This window comes from Mobula birostris, chromosome 23 (genome assembly GCF_030028105.1).
Source record: "Mobula birostris isolate sMobBir1 chromosome 23, sMobBir1.hap1, whole genome shotgun sequence".
Lineage (NCBI taxonomy): Eukaryota > Metazoa > Chordata > Chondrichthyes > Myliobatiformes > Myliobatidae > Mobula > Mobula birostris.
This window is the reverse complement of record NC_092392.1, coordinates 53403184-53421910: the sequence shown is the minus strand read 5'-3', so window position 1 is coordinate 53421910 and position 18727 is coordinate 53403184. Positions and strand designations below refer to the sequence as shown.

General features: G+C 42.5%; 1 protein-coding gene across 2 annotated transcripts in view; it reads left to right on the top strand.

Moving 5' to 3' along the window:
- Positions 1-17471, top strand: part of gys2 (glycogen synthase 2) — an 81594-nt gene extending 64123 nt beyond the window's left edge. For both annotated transcript variants that reach the window (XM_072241834.1, XM_072241835.1), the window contains exons 12-16: positions 4461-4587; positions 15417-15512; positions 15631-15794; positions 16608-16688; positions 16826-17471. In XM_072241834.1, coding sequence (XP_072097935.1) covers positions 4461-4587; positions 15417-15512; positions 15631-15794; positions 16608-16688; positions 16826-17017 — 660 coding nt within the window. In that variant the 3' untranslated portion in view covers positions 17018-17471. The remainder of the gene's footprint in view (positions 1-4460; positions 4588-15416; positions 15513-15630; positions 15795-16607; positions 16689-16825) is intronic.
- The last annotated feature ends 1256 nt before the right edge of the window (positions 17472-18727 follow it).

The following is an 18727-nucleotide window of genomic DNA, read 5'->3' as shown; positions in this document are numbered from 1 at the left end:
TTCAAATTTGTTTAATTGTACAGCCAAAAGAAACACTGTTCCTCTAGGGCCAAGGTGCAAAACACGAAACCAAAATCTCACATAGCTCATATAATTATGATAACAAAAAAGCATAGTTACTGAAAACTAATATTGGGAGAAAAATAACAAACTAGCCTATGTCCCTGAATGTCATGGTCAGTGTTGATGGTGCATGCTATGTGGTCCCAGAGCCATGTTTCTGCAAGAACAGTCTGTAGCAGTTCCTCATCTCATACAGTGCAGTTGCAATGGAACGAAATTCATCTTGTCTCCCGCCAAGTGAACACTTCGAGGGCAGCACGGACAGATGTGGCCAGCATCCAACCCAGTGCTGGGTGCCAGTGATGCAGCCATCTTTGGCGGCCACACTAGGTGACTCCGAGATATGAATAGGGTCTGGTCCACGCCACAACAGACGCCATGTAGCTCCCCTGCAACTAGTCTCTCCCATAAACCAGTGGATCGGATTTGCAGTATTCGACATTACCAGTGTCCAACAGGGCCTTGCGATGACAACAAAAATGTTTGAGATTCCCCGCCCCCTCCCCCTCACCATCCATTGAGTTATGCACTGCCTCCTCATGCCACTGCTGTCCTCTCTGAGTGGCTGAAGCAGGCTGCAACATACAACGTCCAGCTCCATTACTATCGAGCAACTCGCTGATGGGCTAGAGCCGCAGTACCTGATGTCCTTAATAACCAGCAGCATCTTGCGAATGTGAAGAAGATGTGAAGGGCAAACAATCACCTTTATGTTGGACCCAGAGAGGCTGCCGTGTCCATGCATTGCCATCTTACTGGATTGAAGCCAGCACTGATCTCTGTAGTATACCATTAGTCACAAGCCCCCAGTCAGAGAAAACCATCTACTACCACCCTCTCTCCTGCTAAGCCAATGCTGAATCCAGTTTGCTACTTCAAAGGTTTCAATAGGTACCTTTAATGTCAGAGAAATGTATACACTATACACCCTGAAATGCTTTTTCTTCGCAAACATCCATGAAAACAGAGAAGTGCCCCCAAAGAATGAATGACAGTTAAATGTTAGAACCCCAAAGTCCCCCCCAGCTCCCCCTCCCTTGCACGTGTAAGTGGCAGCAAGCAACAATCCTCCCTCCAGCCACCCCCCCCCCCCCCAATCCACCGGCAAAAAAAAGGACACCGTACAAGGTTGCCTATAGTGGTCTCAATTCAAAGAATTATGATCATTAGATACAAAATCTTCCCCAGCACACACAATTCTGTCTCATGCCCTGTCTCATTCCTTAAGATGAGATTCAGTGTTGTGCTGTCTATTTATGATTATTGCCAATAATTGAAATAAATAGGCCCAGGATACACATACTCGTACAACTCAAGCTTATTTCTATTTTACTTGTGCACAAGGAGAACAGCATTGGTCTCTGTCACCCACGCCACGCTGTACTGAAGCTCTCATACAGAATTGACTTGCCAGTTATGGATATTGATCATTGTAAATTTATATGTTTGATTTCCTTACTTGCAAGATCAATCAATGTTCACAATAGAGGTTTTAAAAGTCAACAGGAACTATAAGCTGACAACTGATGATATTTTTGAAGTTGGTAAAGCAATTGTCCCATAATTGGGTATATTTCTCATGATTCCATTTTTCCTATCTTGTCTGTCTCTGGCACCCCCTACTCTTTAAAAGAAAGCTAGGTTTTTCTAGATCAGGGGTTCCCAACCTTTTTTATGCCATGGACCAAAATTGTTAAGCACGGTGTCCTTGGACCCCAGGTTTGGAGCCCTTGTTCCAGATTGATTGAACACTGCCATAGTCACTCTCGTCAATCTGCCTGCGGTAAGCAAGGTTGCCTCTAGTGGTCTCAATTCAAAGTTTTCCCTTGTTTGAGTTTGACTACACACTGCCACAGTCACTCTCAGCTGGGTGTTGTCTTTCACACCTGCCTGCAACTTCCACATGATCTCTACGTAATGATTTAAAGAAAGTTTCCTGAAGGCATTTGAAATACTCTATCCCATCCAGTCCTTTTACACCCTGGGTGATGCAGTCTTTGTACAGGAAGTTAATCCCCTACCATCACAGCCTTATTTGTCTTGCAACTGAATACTATTCCTACACATTTGCACCTCTAAGTCCCACTGACTATTGGGTGGTCTGTAGTACAAACCCACCAACATGGTCATCCCTTTCTTGTACCTCATTTCCACCCATATTGTTTCAGTAGATGAGTCCTCCAGTATGTCTTTGAGCACAGTTGACATTTTTCCAGATGAATAATACCACTCCTCCCCCCCCTTAAACACCCCCCCAACTGTATAAAACTGAGCTGCCAATCCTGCCCCTCCCAGCAATTGTTGGGCAACAACATGATTCTACATGCTTATGCATGTTCTGCATTGCCAACAATACTCGTTGCATTGAAATGTACACAACTTAGAACAGGAGTTCCATTGTGCTTCAGCTTTGTTTCTGACTGTGCATGTAGGATTAATATCTACTTTCCCAACAACCACTCCACTAGCTGCACTGGCACTCTAGTTCTGGTTCCTATCCCCTGCAACTCCCGTTTAGCCCTCCCCCTGAGTAGTACTACCTTTCCACAAGGATATTTGCCCCCCTCCTGTTTAGGTGCAACTGTCCCTTCTGTACAGGTCCCTCCTTCCCTGAAAGGAGCCCAATTATTGAGCTAGGGCTTTACTCTTTGGAGAGAAGGAGGATGAGAGGAGACATGATAGAGGTGTACAAGATAATAAGAGGAATAGATAGAGTGGATAGCCAGCGCTTCTTCCCCAGGGTACCACGGCTCAATACAAGAGGACATGGCTTTAAGGTAAGGGGTGGGAAGTGCAAGGGGGATATTAGAGGAAGGTTTTTTTTACTCAGAGTGGCTGGTGCGTGGAATGCACTGCCTGAGTCAGTGGTGGAGGCAGATACACTAGTGAAGTTTAAGAGACTACTAGACAGGTATATGGAGGAATCTAAGGTGGGGGCTTATATTGGAGGCAGGGTTTGAGGGTCGGCACAACATTGTGGGCCGAAGGGCCTGTACTGTGCTGTACTGTTCTATGTTCTATTCAAAAATCTGACGCCCTTCTTCCTGCTTGTCATCCTTCCTGCCTATGTCATTGGTATCAATGTGGACCATGACATCTGACTGCTCACCCTCCTGCTTAAGAATGCTATGGGCTTGATCAGAGACATCTCTGACCCTGGTACCTGGGAGGCAACACTCCATCCAGGAGTCTTGTTTTCATCCACAGAACCTCCTATCTTGTCACCCTAACCAGGGAATCACCCATCACTACTGCTTACCTCTCCTCTGAGCAATCTCCCACCTTCCCATCTGGGGCACAGAACTAGCTTCAGTAGCAGAGACCCACTGTGGCTTTTCTCTGCTAAGTTGTTTCCCCCCACCCCCACTCCCTAACAGTATCTAAAATGATATACTTACTGAGGGGAATGGCTATAGGAGTACCCTGCACTGACTACCTATTCCTTTTCTCTTGGGAATACAGACAAAAAAAAGGTGCCACTTATTAAATCTGTCTCGCTCCAAGTAACAGCTAATGCTATCTGAAATTGAACAGAAAGTCTCAACAGATGCCTCTTTATTATTTAACTCTCTGTTAATTAATAGTTTTCTAAATCTTAGACCAGCATTGCAGAAATCTGCTCATTCATAATATGGGGGTTTTAGTAATGATCTTTCAAGAGACACAAGATTCAAGAATGGTTCCACACAGCGGAAAATTACAAATGCCACTTCACATTTTTAGAAGGGAGGGAGGAAGAAGAAAGGAAATTATAGGCCAGTTAGCCTGACTTCAGTGGTTGGTTTAGTCGTAACTGTAAAAATATCTATCAAAGTCTATTTTCATGATGTACCAAAGTTCAAAGTAAATTTATTAAGGTACATGTCACCATATACATCCCTGAGTTTAATTTTCTTGCTGTCATATGCAATAAATTCATAATAGAATAATAACCATGATAGAATCAATGAAAGACTGCACCAACTTGGGCATTCAACGAGAGTGTGGAAGACAACAAGCAATGTAAATACAAAAAAAAATAGTAAGTGAGCAATAAATATTGAGTACATGAGGTGAAGAGTCCTTGAAAGTGAGTCCATAGATTGCGGGAACATTTCAATGAGGGGGCAAGTGAAATTGAGTGAAGCTATCCCCTTTGGTTCAAGAGCCTGATGGTTGAGGGGTAGTAACTGTTCCTGAACCTGATGGCGAGAGCCCTGAGGCTTCTGTACCTTCCTGATGGCAGCAGTGAGAAGAAAGTATGTCCTGGGTGGTGGGGGTCCCTGACGAGGGATGCTGCTTTCCTGCAACAATGCTTCATGTAGATGTGTTCAACGATGGGGAGGGCTTTACCCTTGACAGACATTTTTTTAAAAAAATATTTGGTGTGTTTTTAAAATCCATTTTCATTTTTCTAGATTGTTTTTCACCCTGAGTTTCTATCATCCACAAGTCCACTTTTACCCATGGACTATGAAGAGTTTGTCCGAGGCTGTCATCTTGGAGTATTTCCATCTTACTATGAGCCTTGGGGATATACTCCTGGTAAGTGTCATCAGCTCTGTAACTAATCTGACTAACCAGATTGAGTTTCAACATGTAGTGTTGGGAGAAGATCCTAAATAATTCACCTGGAGGTGGTATGAGAGATGGAGGAAAAGAAAATGTGCTTAATTAAAAACATCAAACATAAAACTACAGTAGTGTACAGCACCTTCGGCCCACAATGCTGTGCTGATCTTATAATCTGCTCTAAAATCAATCTGATCCTTCCCCTTATACATTGTCTTCAATTTTTTTTTTTTTTTTTTACATCATCTATGTGCCCATCTAAGAGTTTCTTAAATGATTCTAAAGGCCACCACCATCACCCCCTGAAAGGGCGTTCCAGACACTCACTAATGTTTTTTATGGCGGTGAGAAAAAACTTGCACCTGACATCCCCCTCTATAATTTTTTCCAATTACCTTAAAATTATATCCCCTCATATTAGCCATTTCTGCCCTGGGGTAAAGGTCTGTCTATCCACATGAATGGTCTTGTACACCTCTATCATTGTTGTGGCCTCAGGTCGTGGTCGACCATGGGTACTGTACCCCTGGTAGTCACTGGGAGTGGCCTCTCCAGGGCGCAAGCCGGGGCAGAGTTGATATGGAGATCCGCCTGATGCCCATGCAGTGGGACCCCCCCTCTCCATGCTGATGACAGGTCCAAAGGAACGGCGATAGTCGATACAGTTTGGTGCCAGCAGCATGGCAGGAGTTGCTGTGCCAGTGCTGGGTACAGCAGTCAGCCGCCTTCGGGACTTGGGCTCCGGATTTTTCCTCAGGGTTTACTCCCAGAGCCTTTCCCGTGAGCGGGTTTAGCCACAAGGCAGCGGAGGTTTGAAATTGGAGTTTTCCCTCTCCTAGATGAGCTGCCATCTGTAGTTAACGAGCCCCATCTGCCCGGAGCAGCTGGTTTTAAGGCGCCAGTGGCCCGTCTTTGCCCCTTCTCCTGTCAGTGAGAACAGCTCCACCACGTGAAGGCCAGGAGAGTTGCATTTGGTTGTCAGAGGCTGTCTGAGATGCACGCCATGAAGAGCATTTGTTTAGCAGTGGGAGCTCGTCCATCAACTCACCTCTTATCCTCCTTTGCTTCAAAGAGAAGTCCTAGCTTACTCAGTCTATCCCCCACAAGACCAGAGGAATTAGGCTTTTGGGCCCATTGAGTCTGTTCTGCCATTTCATGTCTGATCCATTTCCCTCTCAGCCCCAATCTCCTGCTTTCTCCCCATGTCCCTTCATGCCTGGTCTAATTAAGAATCTAGCAACCTCTGTCTTAAATATACCCAATGAATTGGCCTCCATAAGCACCTGTGGCAGCAAATTCCATAAATTTACCACTCATTTGTTAATGAAATTCCTCCTCATCTCCATTCTAAGTAGACGTGTCTCTATCGGAGGCTGTGTCATCTGGTCTCGGACTCCCCCACCATAAGAAACATCCCCTGCGCATCCACTTTGAGTCCTTTTAATGTTCGATGGGTTTCAGTGAGATGCCCTCTCCACCTTGCCCACCCCCCCCACCCCACTGGTCTGAATAACAAGAGCCATCAAAGGCTCCTTGTGTGATAAGCCTTTTAATTCCGGAATCATTTTCGTAAACCTCCTTTGAACTCTCTCTGATGTCAGCGCATCCATACTTGAGAGCTTAACCTGAAAGGACATACTTTGTATCAAAAGAACAGGAAGAAAGGCATAGGCGGTGTGTGGCTGTGTTGATAAGAGATGGAATCACATCTTTAGAAAAGGGTGACTTAGGGTCAGAGAATGTTGAATTTTTGTAGGTGGAGTTAAGGTTTAAAACAAAAATATGGGAATCATATATAGGTCTCCAAATAGTAGCCAAGATGTGGGGTTGAGATTGCAAAGGGAGCTGGAAGAGGTGTGTAATAGGTTAATGACACAATTGTAATGGGGGACTTCACTATGCCAGGGGATTGGGAAAATCGGGTTGGTGTTGGATCACAAGAAGGAATTTGTTGAATGCCTACAAGACGGCTTTTTAGAACAGCTTTTGCTTGAGCCTACTCGGGGAAAGGCTAGCTTAGATTGGGTGTAGTGTAATAACCTAGATCTTATTAGGAAGCTTAATGTAAAGGAATCCTTAGGAGGCAGTGATCATAATGATTGAATTTGTACTGTAATTTGAGAGGGAGGAGCGCAAGTCACATGTAGTAGTATTACAATGGAATAAAGGGAAATACAGGGGCATGAGAGAGGAGCTTGCCCAGGTGGATTGGAGGAAGATACTGGCGAGAATGACAGCAGAGCAGAGATGGCTGAAGTTTCTGGAAGTTGTTCACAAGGCACAAGATAGATACTTCCCACAAAAGAAGTTGTTCTCAAATGGCAGGGGTAGGCAACCATGGCTAACAAGGTAAGTTAAGGACTGTATAAAAGCTAAGATGCAATAGAACAGAGGGATCTAGGAATAATGGTGTATAGTTCCCTGAAGGTGGAATCTCATGTGGATAGGGTGGTGAAGAAAACTTTTGGTATGCTGGCCTTTATAAATCAGAGCATTGAGTATAGAAGTTGGGATGTAATGTTGAAATTGTACAAGGCATTGGTAAGGCCAAATTTGGAGTATTGTGTACAGTTTTGGTCACCGAATTATAGGAAAGATGCCAACAAAATAGAGAGAGTACAGGGAAGATTTACTAGAATGCTACCTGGGTTTCATCACCTAAGTTACAGAGAAAGATTGAACAAGTTAGGTCTTTATTCTTTGGAACATAGAAGGTTGAGGGGGGGACTTGAAGAGGTATTTAAAATTATGAGGGGGATAGATAGAGTTGACATGGATAGGCTTTTTCCATTGAGAGTGGGGGAGATTCAAACAAGAGGACATGAGTTGAGAGTTAAAGGGCAAAAGTTTAGGGGTAACATGAGGGAGAACTTCTTTACTCAGAGAGTGATAGCTGTGTGGAACGAGCTTCCAGCAGAAGTGGTTGAGGCAGGTTCGATGTTGTCGTTTAATGTTAAATTGGACAGCTATATGGACAGGAAAGGAATAGAGGGCTATGGGCTGTGTGCAGGTCTGTGGGACTAGGTGAGAGTAAGAGTTCAGCACGGACTAGAAGGGCTGAGATGGCCTGTTTCCGTGCTGTAATTATTATATGGTTATATATGGAAAGGGCATATAAGGTAGCAAAAGTGAGTGGGAAGGTGGTCGATTGGGAAGCTTTTAAAATCCAACAAAAGACAACTAAAAAAGACACAAGAAGGGAAGAGATGAAATATGAGGGCAAGCTAGCTAATAATATAAATCATGATTCTAAAAGTTTTTTCAGTTGTATAAAGAGTAAAAGGGAGGTGAGAGTTGATATTAAACCACTGATAAATGACGCTGGTGAGGCAGTCATGGGGGGCAAAGAACTGGCAGATGAACTTGATGGGTACTTTGCATCTGTCTTCACTGTGGAAGACACTAGCAGTGTGTCAGGAAGCAGGAATGAGTGCCACTGCTATTACAAAGTAAAAGTGCTAGCCAAACTCAAAGGGCTTAAGGTGGACGTGTCACCTGGACCAGATGGACTACATTGCAGAGCCTTGAGAGAGGTTGCTGAAGAGTTAACGGATATATTGGTCATGATCGTTCAAGAATCACTTGAATCTGGCATGGTCCTGGAGGATTGAAAGATTGCAAATGTCTCTCTTCCTCTTAAAGAAGGGAGGAAGGCAAAAGAAAGGAAATTGTAGGCCCGTTAGCTTTGTGGTTGGGAAAGTGTTGGAGTCTATTATTAAAGGATGAGGTTTTGGAGTACTTGGAGACTAATGATAAAATAAGTCAAGTCACCATGGTTTCTGTAAAGGGAAATCTTGCCTGACAAATCTGTTAGTTCTTCAAGGAAGTAACAAGCAGAATGGACAAAGGAGAGCCAGTGGATGCCATTTATTTGGATTTTCAGAAGGCATTTGATAAGATGCCACACGTGAGGCTGCTTAATAAAATAAAGTCCTATGGTGTTGCAGGAAAGATACTAGAATGGATAGAGAAACAGCTGACAGCCAGGAGGCAGCAGGTGGGAATAAAGGGGGCCTTAGCTAGATGGCTGCTGGTGACTACTGGTCCTCGGGTCAGTATTGGGACCACTACTTTTCACATTGTTTGTCAATGATTTGGATAATGGAATTGGTGGCTTTGTGGCAAAGTTTGTGAATGATACAAAGACAGGTGGAGGGGTAGGTAGTGCTGAGGAAGCAATGTGATTGCAGCAGGACTTGGACAAATTGGGAGAATGGGCAAAAAAGTGACAGATGGAATACAGTGTTGGGAAATGTACGATAATGCATTTGGGTTAAAGGAACAATAGTGCTGGCAATTATCAAAATGGGGAGAAGGCTCGGACATTAGAGGTACAGAGGGTCTTGGGAGTCCTTGTGCAAGACTCCTAGAAAGTTGATTTGCAGGTTGAGTCTGTGGTAAAGAAGACAAATGCACTGTTGGTATTTATTTCAAGGAGAATAGAATATAAAAGCAAGGAGATGATGCTGAGCCTTTATAAGACACTAGTCAGGCTGTACTTGGAGTATTGTCAATAGTTTTGGGTCCCATACCTCCAAAAGGATGTGTTGCTATTAGAGAGTCCAGAGGAGGTTCACGAGGATGATTCTGAGATTGAAGGGATTAACATATGAGGAGCATTTGGCAGCTTTAGGCCTGTACTCACTGGAATTTAGAAGAGTGTAGGGGGATCTCATTGAAACCTACAGAATGTTGAAAGGATGAGATGGGGTGGATGTGGAGAGGAGAGGATGTTTCCAGTGATGGGAGTATCCAGAACTAGAGGGCACAGTCTCAAAATTGAGGTTCTACTTTTTACAACAGAGATAAGGAGGAATTATTTTGGCCAGAGAGTAGTGAATCTGTGGAAAGCTCTGCTGCAGTCTGCGGTGGAGGCCAAGTCCCTGGTTATATTTAAGGTGGAAGTTGATATTTTCCTGATCAGTCAGGGCGTCAACGGATATGGCAAGAAGGTGGGTGTATGGGGTTGAGTGGGATCAGGGATCAGCCATGATGGAATGGTGGAGCAGACTCAATGGGCTGACTAGCCTAATTCTGTTCCTGTGTCATGTTTTTTTTTATGGTCTTGTCCTTTCTTGGATAAGGAGCCCAAAACAGTTCACAGTACTCAAAGTGAGGCCATAGTGCCTTATAAAGCCTCAACATTACATCCTTGCTTTTGTATTCTAGTCCTCTCAAAATGAATGCTAACATTGCATTTATCTTCCACACCAGATTCAACCTGTAAATTAACCTTCTAGGGAATCCTGCACAAGAACTCCCAGGTCCCTTTGCACCTCTGATTTTTGAATTTTTTTTCTCCATTTAGAAAATACTCTATGCTTTTATTTCTTCTACCAAGGTGCATGACCATACACTTTCCAACAATGTATTCCATCAGCCACTTCTTTGCCCATTTTCCACACCTAAACCCTTCTGTAGCCTCTCTACTTAACACTACCTGCTCCTCCACCTATCATCATATCGTCCACAAACCTGGCCACAAAGCCATCACATCAGTTATCCAGATCATTGACATATAATGGAAAAAGTAGTCCCAACACAGACCCCTGTGGATCACCACTAATCACCTGCAGCCAACTAGAAAAGGCTCTCTTTATATCCACTCTTTGCCTCCTGCCAATCAGCCTACGCTCTATCCATGCTAATATCTTTCCTGAAATACAGTAAGCTTAAGTTAAGAAGCCTCATGTGGGACCTTGTCAAAGGCCTTGTGAAAATCCAAGTGTCTACCTTATTATTTCTTCAAAAAATTCCAACAGATTTGTAGGCAAGAGTTTCCCTTAAGGAGCCCATGGTGACTGGCCTAGTTTAACATGTGCCTCCAAGTCCCCAAAACCACATGCTTAACAATAGACTACAACATCTTCCCAACCACTGAGGTCAGAGTCATACCATCTAATGCAAACAGCACCCTAGTAAATCTCTGCAGCCTGCCTGAAGCTTGCAAACTCTTATGGAACTGAGTGTAATGTTACATGTGTTGTCAAACCAGGAATTTAAACATTTGCAACATTATCACATGACTCTTGAACTCAGTCCTCCAACTAACGAAGGCCAACACATCATACCCTGCCTTAAAAACCCTGTCAACTTGAATTAACCAAAAATATTCAATGGCTGTGAAATTATCTGGAAGCATAGTTACTTTGTATTATAGGAAAGGTGCAAAACTGGTTGGATTTGTACTTTAGCAAGAACTGAGCAAAATGTAGTGGTTGAGACATAGGAGAACTAAGCTCAGAGTAGAATTCTGCATTGTCTTGGATGTCCTTCTGGGGTAATTATTTAAAGTCTATTGGTCTCATTGTTCCAAATTGCAGGATGTGTTTTACTCTGTCCACTAAACTCCTATTTCATCTGGGTTAAGATGCATGAAGCACGAAATCAAAACAAACTGATAGAGAGTCTATCAGCCAACACTCGCTTCCTCACCGTCCTAAAATGCTATCTGTTTCTGTCAGCAGATACTGCCTTGTCTGCTGTTTCTAGCACTTTTGGATGTTATTTGTTTCCGAGCATGTGCAATTTTGTTTTGATCATTGTTTGGAATGCACGATCTGACCGGCTATTGCACTAAACTGTGAACACAAGATCCCATTTTTGTATTGTAGGTTTGCAACTGATTTCCTTCTTTCTAGTAATACAAGTGTGCATGTAAAGTTAACATAGAAAGCTTACAGCACAATACAGGCCCTTCGGCTCACAAAGCTGTGCCGAACATGTTCCCACAGAATGGAGCAGGAGGCTTTCCTTGTCTCCTGACAATCTCCTGCCACACATCCCTCCTTCCATCACTGAACATGGTATTGTGTATGAGTGTTCATTCATTTCTTCTTTATTGTCCTGGAAGGGAATCTGAATATGAAGCATTGGTGGACTAAAGGAGGTAATAAGTCATCGTAGTAAACTGATGCTCAGCAATGACTTGAATGTCTTTTCGTGTGTAATGTTCACTATTGTGTGACAGATAGTAAAAGATGAAACAAACACAAAATGCTGGAGGAACTCAGCAGGAGTATTATGGGTAAGGGTGATGAACTTGGAGCGTGGATCAGAACATGGAACTACAATGTTATATCCATGACTGAAACTTGGTAGAGAAAGGGGCAGGAATGGGCAATTAATGTACCAGGTTTTTGAAAAGGTAGAGGAGATGGGGGGGGGGGGGGGGTGGTGTTGTAGAGTTAGACTACTAATCAGGGACAATATCACAGCTGCACCCAGGGAAGTCACAATGGAGGATACTGAGTCTATTTGGTTGGAACACAGGAGATTGCTCCCCCTGCGATTCAAGTGCAACCTGTCCTTTTTGTACAGGTCACTCCTGCCCCAAAAGAGGTCCCAATGATCCAGAAATCTGAATCCCTGCCCCCGCTCCAATCCCTCAGCCACACATTCATCCTCCACCTCACTCTATTCTCATACTCACTGTCATGTGGCACAGGCAGTAATCCAGGGATGACTACCTTTGTGGTCCTGCTTCTCAGCTTCCTTCCTAACTCCCTGTAGTCTGCTTTCAGGACCTCCCTTTTTCTGCCTATTGTCATTGGTACCAATATGTACCATGACCTCTAGCTGTTCTTCCCACTTCGGGATATCTCGGAGGCGATCAGAAACATCCCGGACCTTGGCACCTGGGAGGCAAACTACCATCCGCATTTCTTTCCTGCATCCAGAGAATTGCCTGTCTGACCCCCTAACTATAGAATCCCCTATCACTTCTTCCATCCTTTTCCTTTCCCTACCCTTCTGAGCCACAGGGCCAGACTCTGTGCTGGAGGTGCAGCCACTGTTGCTTCCCCCAGGTAGGCTGTCCCCCCCAACAGTACTCAAACAGGAGTACTTATTGTCAAGGAGTACAGCCACAGTGGTGCTCTCTAGCCTCTGACTCCTGCCCTTCCCTCTCCTGACTGTGACCCACTTATTTGTCTCCCCAAGCCCCGGTGTGACTACCTGCCTATAGCTCCTCTCTGACACCTCCTTACTTTCCCTGACCAGATGAAGGTCATCGAGCTGCATCTCCAGTTCCCTAACACGGTCCCTAAGGAGCTTCAGCTTGACGTACCTGGAGCAGAAGTGACCATCCGGGAGGCTGGGAATCTCCAGGACCTCCCACATCTGAGCACAGAAAACCAGCCTCACACACATACTTCCTGTCTGTATTCTACTCAGGCAACCTACCTCGGCTCGACCCATTAACATGAAAGCCCCGTTGAGCCAAGGCCTTCCTACTCTGTCTCCCTCTACCTGTTGCCTGCTCTATAAGGTGTCTATTTAAGATGATCAAGAAGGCTTGTGGATTTAAACCTTTACTTAGTGATCCTACCTTTGGAGGAATAAAGGAGTCTATTCCTTCATGGATCTGTTCCAAGAAGGCCGATTGATGTCTTTTGAGAAATTAATAACTAAATACTCTCTCTCGTACTCACATTTCTTGCAATATCTTCAGGTCAGACATTTCTTACAAGAATATTTGAGAAATTTTCCATATATACAAGATTCTGACCTGTTAGACATTATTTTAAAAATGAATCCTTTAGTGAAAGGTTTTATTGGGAAAATTTATGATTTGCTATTACAACAGGACAATTATCCTTTAGGTTAAGCAAGATTGTGAAAGAGAGCTTAACATGACCTTGATAACAGAGGATTGTTTGCGAATTTTGAAGTTAGTTAACTCTTCTTCGAGTTGTGCCAGTCACTCTTTAATTCAATTTAAAATTGTACATCATTACTATTTGACAAAGGAGAGACTGTCTAAAATATTTCCTAATGTTGATAGTCAGTGTGATAGATGCAAAACTGAGACAGCTATATTGACACATGTTTTGGTCGTGTTCTGTATTGAAACATTTTTGGAAACCTATTTCCTCTACAATTTCTAAAGCTTTAAAAATTAACTTACAACCTAATAAATTGACAATTTTGTTCGGTATAATACCTCAATATATTCATGGTATTTCTATATCAGACCAACATGTAATTGCATTTGTTACATTATTGGCCAGAAGGGCTATTTTATTGAAATGGAAAGATGCCTCTGCTCTCACTTTGATACAATGGTTCTCTCAGGTGATGTTATGTCTTAGTTTGGAAAAAATCAGAAGTCGATGTTTTGATCCTCGATTTGACTTTGAGAAAAGGTAGAGCTCTTTTGCCTGCTGCTATCATTTGATTTGAGTTAATTAAGATGGTCCCCTTCTGATTCTTGTTTAAATGGATTTGAGTTGGCAGATTGATGTTTTTCTTTTATGGTAGCTTGTATGGCGTATAGCTCTGGGGTTGTGCTCCCAATGGGTTTTTTTTTCCCGGTTTATTTTGTTAGTAGGGGTTCTTTTTTCCTTTTTTCCAAAAAAAAAGTTTTAACATTTTATTTTTTCTTATTGATATATTGTTTAGCTTTGTTAATCATTTATTTGATAATTTAATTTCTCATTGTACATATTGACATGTTGACTTGATTAATGTATTTTTTGTTGATCTTCAATAATTAATAAAGCTTGTGGAATGCTTGTTATTAGCTGAGGCACTGAGTTCAAAAGTCAATAGGTTATGTTGGAACTTTGTGAAACTCTAGTTATACCACATCTGGAGTATTTTGTACAGTTCTGGTCACCCCCACTATATAAAGGATGTTGAGGCTTTGGAGAGGGTGCTGATGAGGTTTACCAGGATACTGCCTGGTTTAGAGGGCAGGTGCTATCATGAGAAGCAGGATAAACTTGGGTTGTTTTTTCTGGAGTGCCTAAGGCTGAGGGGAGATCTGGTGGAGGTTTCTAAGATTGAGAGGCATAGATAAAGTAGACAGGGAGAATCTGTTTCCCAGGGTTAAAATGTCTAATACCAGAGGCATGCATTGCAGGTGAGAGGCGGTAGGCTCAAGTGGGATGTGGGAGTTATATTTTACTCTGTGGATGCCTGGTATGGTAGTAGAGGCAAATACATTAGAGGCTTTTAAGAGACATTTGGATTGGCGCATGGATGTAAGGAAGATGGAGGGATATGGACATGGTGTAGGTAGGAGGGATTAGAGTTTGGGTGTTTTTGATTTGCTTTTTAGCTGGTTTAGCACAATACTGTGGGCCAAATGGCCTGGTTCTGTGTTGTACTGTTCTATGTTCTCTCAGGCAATATGGAGAGGAATACAGTTGACATTTTTGGCCAAGACCCTTGTCTAGACAGGAAAGGAAGGGGCAAGAAGCTGGAATAAAAAGACTGGGGGAGGGGAAGGAGTACAAGATGGCAGGTACAACCAGGTGAGAGAGAAGGTTGGGTGAGGTGAATGGAGAACTTTGGAGGTGATGGGTGGAAGAGGTAAAGGGCTGAAGAAAGAATCTGATCAGAGAGGGCAGTGAACTATGGATGAAAGGAAAACAAATTAAAAGATGAACTTTAACTTGCAAAAACTTGAGTCAGTGGAGAGCTTGTTGAGGTGAATAGATCTCTGACAAGTATAGATAGGGTGAATGCATGTCGGCTTTTTTCCCACCTCTGTTTGAATGAGACCAGAACTGGGGTCATAATTTAAGAGTGAATGTTTAAGGGGAATCTCATGGGGATCATCTTCACTAAGGATGGTGTGAATGAGGAATGAGCTGCCAGCAGAAGTAGAGGATGCAGGTACAATTGTAACATTTAAGAAGTTTGGATGAGGGGGTATGGGGGAACCTGGGTGCAGGTAGATGACGTTGGACAGAAGACCAGGTTAGCATGGATTGGTTGGGCTGAACGTCCTGTGTTTGTGTTGCAATACTCCGATTCCAAAGCAGAATTCATAACTTGGATATTTGCATTTGTAGCTGAGTGCACAGTGATGGGAATTCCCAGTGTGACCACCAATCTCTCTGGCTTTGGTTGTTTCATGCAGGAACACGTGGCAGACCCAACAGCTTATGGTAAGTTCTGTGATTCAAATGCTGCACCACAGGACATTCTGCATTTAATTTCTCCAAAAGGGTTTGTGCTTCCTCGATCTATGTGTGTGTGTGTGTGTTTTTTTTTTGCTGCGTACAGGGATTTATATTGTCGATCGGAGATTCCGGTCTCTCGAGGACTCGTGCAATCAGTTGACCCAGTTCATGTTCGGGTTCTGCAAGCAGTCACGTCGCCAGAGAATTATCCAGAGGAATCGGACCGAAAGACTTTCAGAACTTCTAGACTGGAGATACCTGACCAGGGTAAATATAAGTAAATGTCTCCGTGAAGGAAGGGTTGTTGAGCTTGGTTATGCCTTTGGAAGTGAAATATAGTAAAATTTCAATATTCCTTGGGATGGTGCTGCAAGACAAAGGGTTTTCTAGACTTCTGGATGTTGCTCCTATAATATCCCAACACACTTCCTTCATTTTTTTGGGGTATTGTACAGTAGTATGATGGATTTCCAGTGAACACTAAGTTTGAGGAGACTGGGAAATATTAAAGCAACTGAAATCATAGTTCCAGATGTAAAACTACCCAAGTTCCTGATCCTAGGTATTCTGGATTTTGGCTCCATCTGCTCTCCAAGCCCATAGTCCAGACCCTGAGCTCCAGCTACACACTACTTGCTCTCTGGACTTGCATTGCAGATTAATGAGTGAACCAAAAGCTGAACCATCAGGATCTTCTAACGTTCAGATGCTGGATTACTGTATGGCACTTTTTAATACCTTATTCCAAAGTGCAGTGAAAATGAGTTTAATAATTTTAGTTTATTGACCGAATAATCAGCCATGGTGGATAGGAAGTAAGACAATCAGCTAAGCTGTAAAATTTAGTAATAAACTTGCCTCCAACTTTAAAGAAACTAAGCAATTTCAAAATTGAATAGAATTAATTAAGGTTATTCTGCAAGAGGTTTTTTTTTGCACTTTTATTTTGGATTCATGCAAATTCTGGAGATCTAGCTCAACCTGAAGACGTGGCACATGAAGGATCTGCAGTGTTGGCTTCCATAAACTTCACTGCATTCTCTAATGGTGATGACAATTTTCAATTCTTTTTGTCTTCAGTATTACGTGCATGCCCGCCATCTTGCATTGTGTAAAGCCTTCCCAGAAAAGTTTCATATGGAGCCAACTGCGCCCCCACTGGTAAGTCCACCTGTATTATCAATTGATTTGATTGGTGCTAAAGCAGGATTACAAAAACTATATGCCACAAAGACATGCCTTTCCTTAAGGGGCAATACCGTAGACTAATCTTTCTTTTTTTTTTATATATATGCCAGACGGAAGGTTTCAGATATCCTCGGCCAGCCTCTGTGCCCCCATCCCCTTCTGTGTCTTTGCCTTCAAGTCCACATGAGAGTGATGATGAGAATGATGAGCGGTATGATGAGGAGGAGGAGGCAGAGAAGGATCGAAGGAACATTAAAGCACCTATCGTAATGAACCAGTCAGATGCAGAGTACCAAAACTGAGTCGATGGCTAACATAGCCCTTTGAAGCTTCATTTACAATATCTTGATGGGAAAATGGAAATGCGAGAGCTAGCAAACTAAATCCATATAATCTGGTCATACATTCTCAACTATATCAAGGCCAGAATTTTTTATGAAAGACCTGTTTGCAAATATACAGAGTGAACTTGTAGTGAAACTACAATAATTGGGGAAGAGGTGGTGCATTTTCCCCATTCCTGCTGCATTGTATCAAGCTAGTGCCGTATGGATTATGCACCTTGCTGTACATCTGGTTACATCATCCATCTCTCGGCGTTATAGAAGTTAATTCCAGTAATGGATTTCCACTTTAAGGAAAAATGAACTGTCAAAACCGTCCTTGATTCCATTGCACACACTATCTCTATAAATTTCTTAGAAAAATTATAAGAATATTAGTTATATTACATGATATTTGGTCCTTGGGAAATACCTTCTGTAATTAGTTTTTGAATTGAAGGCGTGGCTGGCCATGATGTTTATCACTAAATGCCCAATGCTTTAGAATCCATGAATTGAAGGACCTCCCAAGACTTGTCACTTGAACTGATATTTTAGTGTAGAGGTTGAAGTTTATTATAACTACTTTTGACACACACACTACTAGTAAACAAAATCAGATTGTAATAGTGTGATTGGAAGCACTTTTTTGGATGCTAATCATCATTGTTGTCCCATTCACTGAAGACCACTTACACCACTACTTCCACTACCAAGCACTTGCCCACCCCTACCCCCTATATGAAATGGTGCACATTCATCATCCTATCCCCAATACAAAAGAAGACAATATAATTTGAAATGGACTCCTTCACGACAATGCAGCGAAGAAACTCTTCTATAACTGGAGAATACCAATTCGTAACTGGTTACATGTTACAAGATATTCCTGCTGTATAACTTGCTTTGTTTCTTACAACCACACTTTTATTCACACCACAGGTTGGGTATTTTCTATTAGTTCCTAGTAAGAATAATTTCCACCTTTTCTGCATTTCTTTGCAACTTGTGAATTTTAGAATATTTTGTAGCTGTATTTATAATCTAAAGTTGCCTTGGGAAGAAATGTATCCAATTTCAACCAGTTTTCAATCCATTCCACAAAGGTCAGTCGAACTGCAAGAAGTGAGAAGCTTAAAACTAATCGATGCTATCAGTATGGACTGAATCTTGCAACTAATTAGCACATCACAACTTGCTTCTGGAACTAGACTGAGATTAAAAATTTTACTTCCTCTGAGTGGAAAGTCTGAAATATGACTGTCACTGCATATCTTGCCCATAAGGCAAGAAAATCTTTTAGTTTAATGCTGGACTATATTGAAGCATGTAGGGAATAGAAAATACCCACTCGAGTTATTCAACAGACTTAAGGTAGAGTTAATCTGATTTGAATTCCTTCAAGCAAAACTGTTCATTTCTATCAAGGTTCTCTCACCCCTGTAAGCACCATTGCAGGGATACAGTAAAAGGCTGATGGTATGTTTCCAAACTGGATAACCTAGGAGTGATGCACCAGCTCTGTTGTTTTCCTAAACCTTAACAGCTGTTCCAAAATGCATCAGCATCATTAAGTCACCACACATTGCTTAACTGCAAAGCTTTTCTTTAAATAGTGGCATGTGCTGCCAAACAACTTCAATTCTATGAACTGACAAACACGTGAAATATTTAGTTCATTGTTTGGAT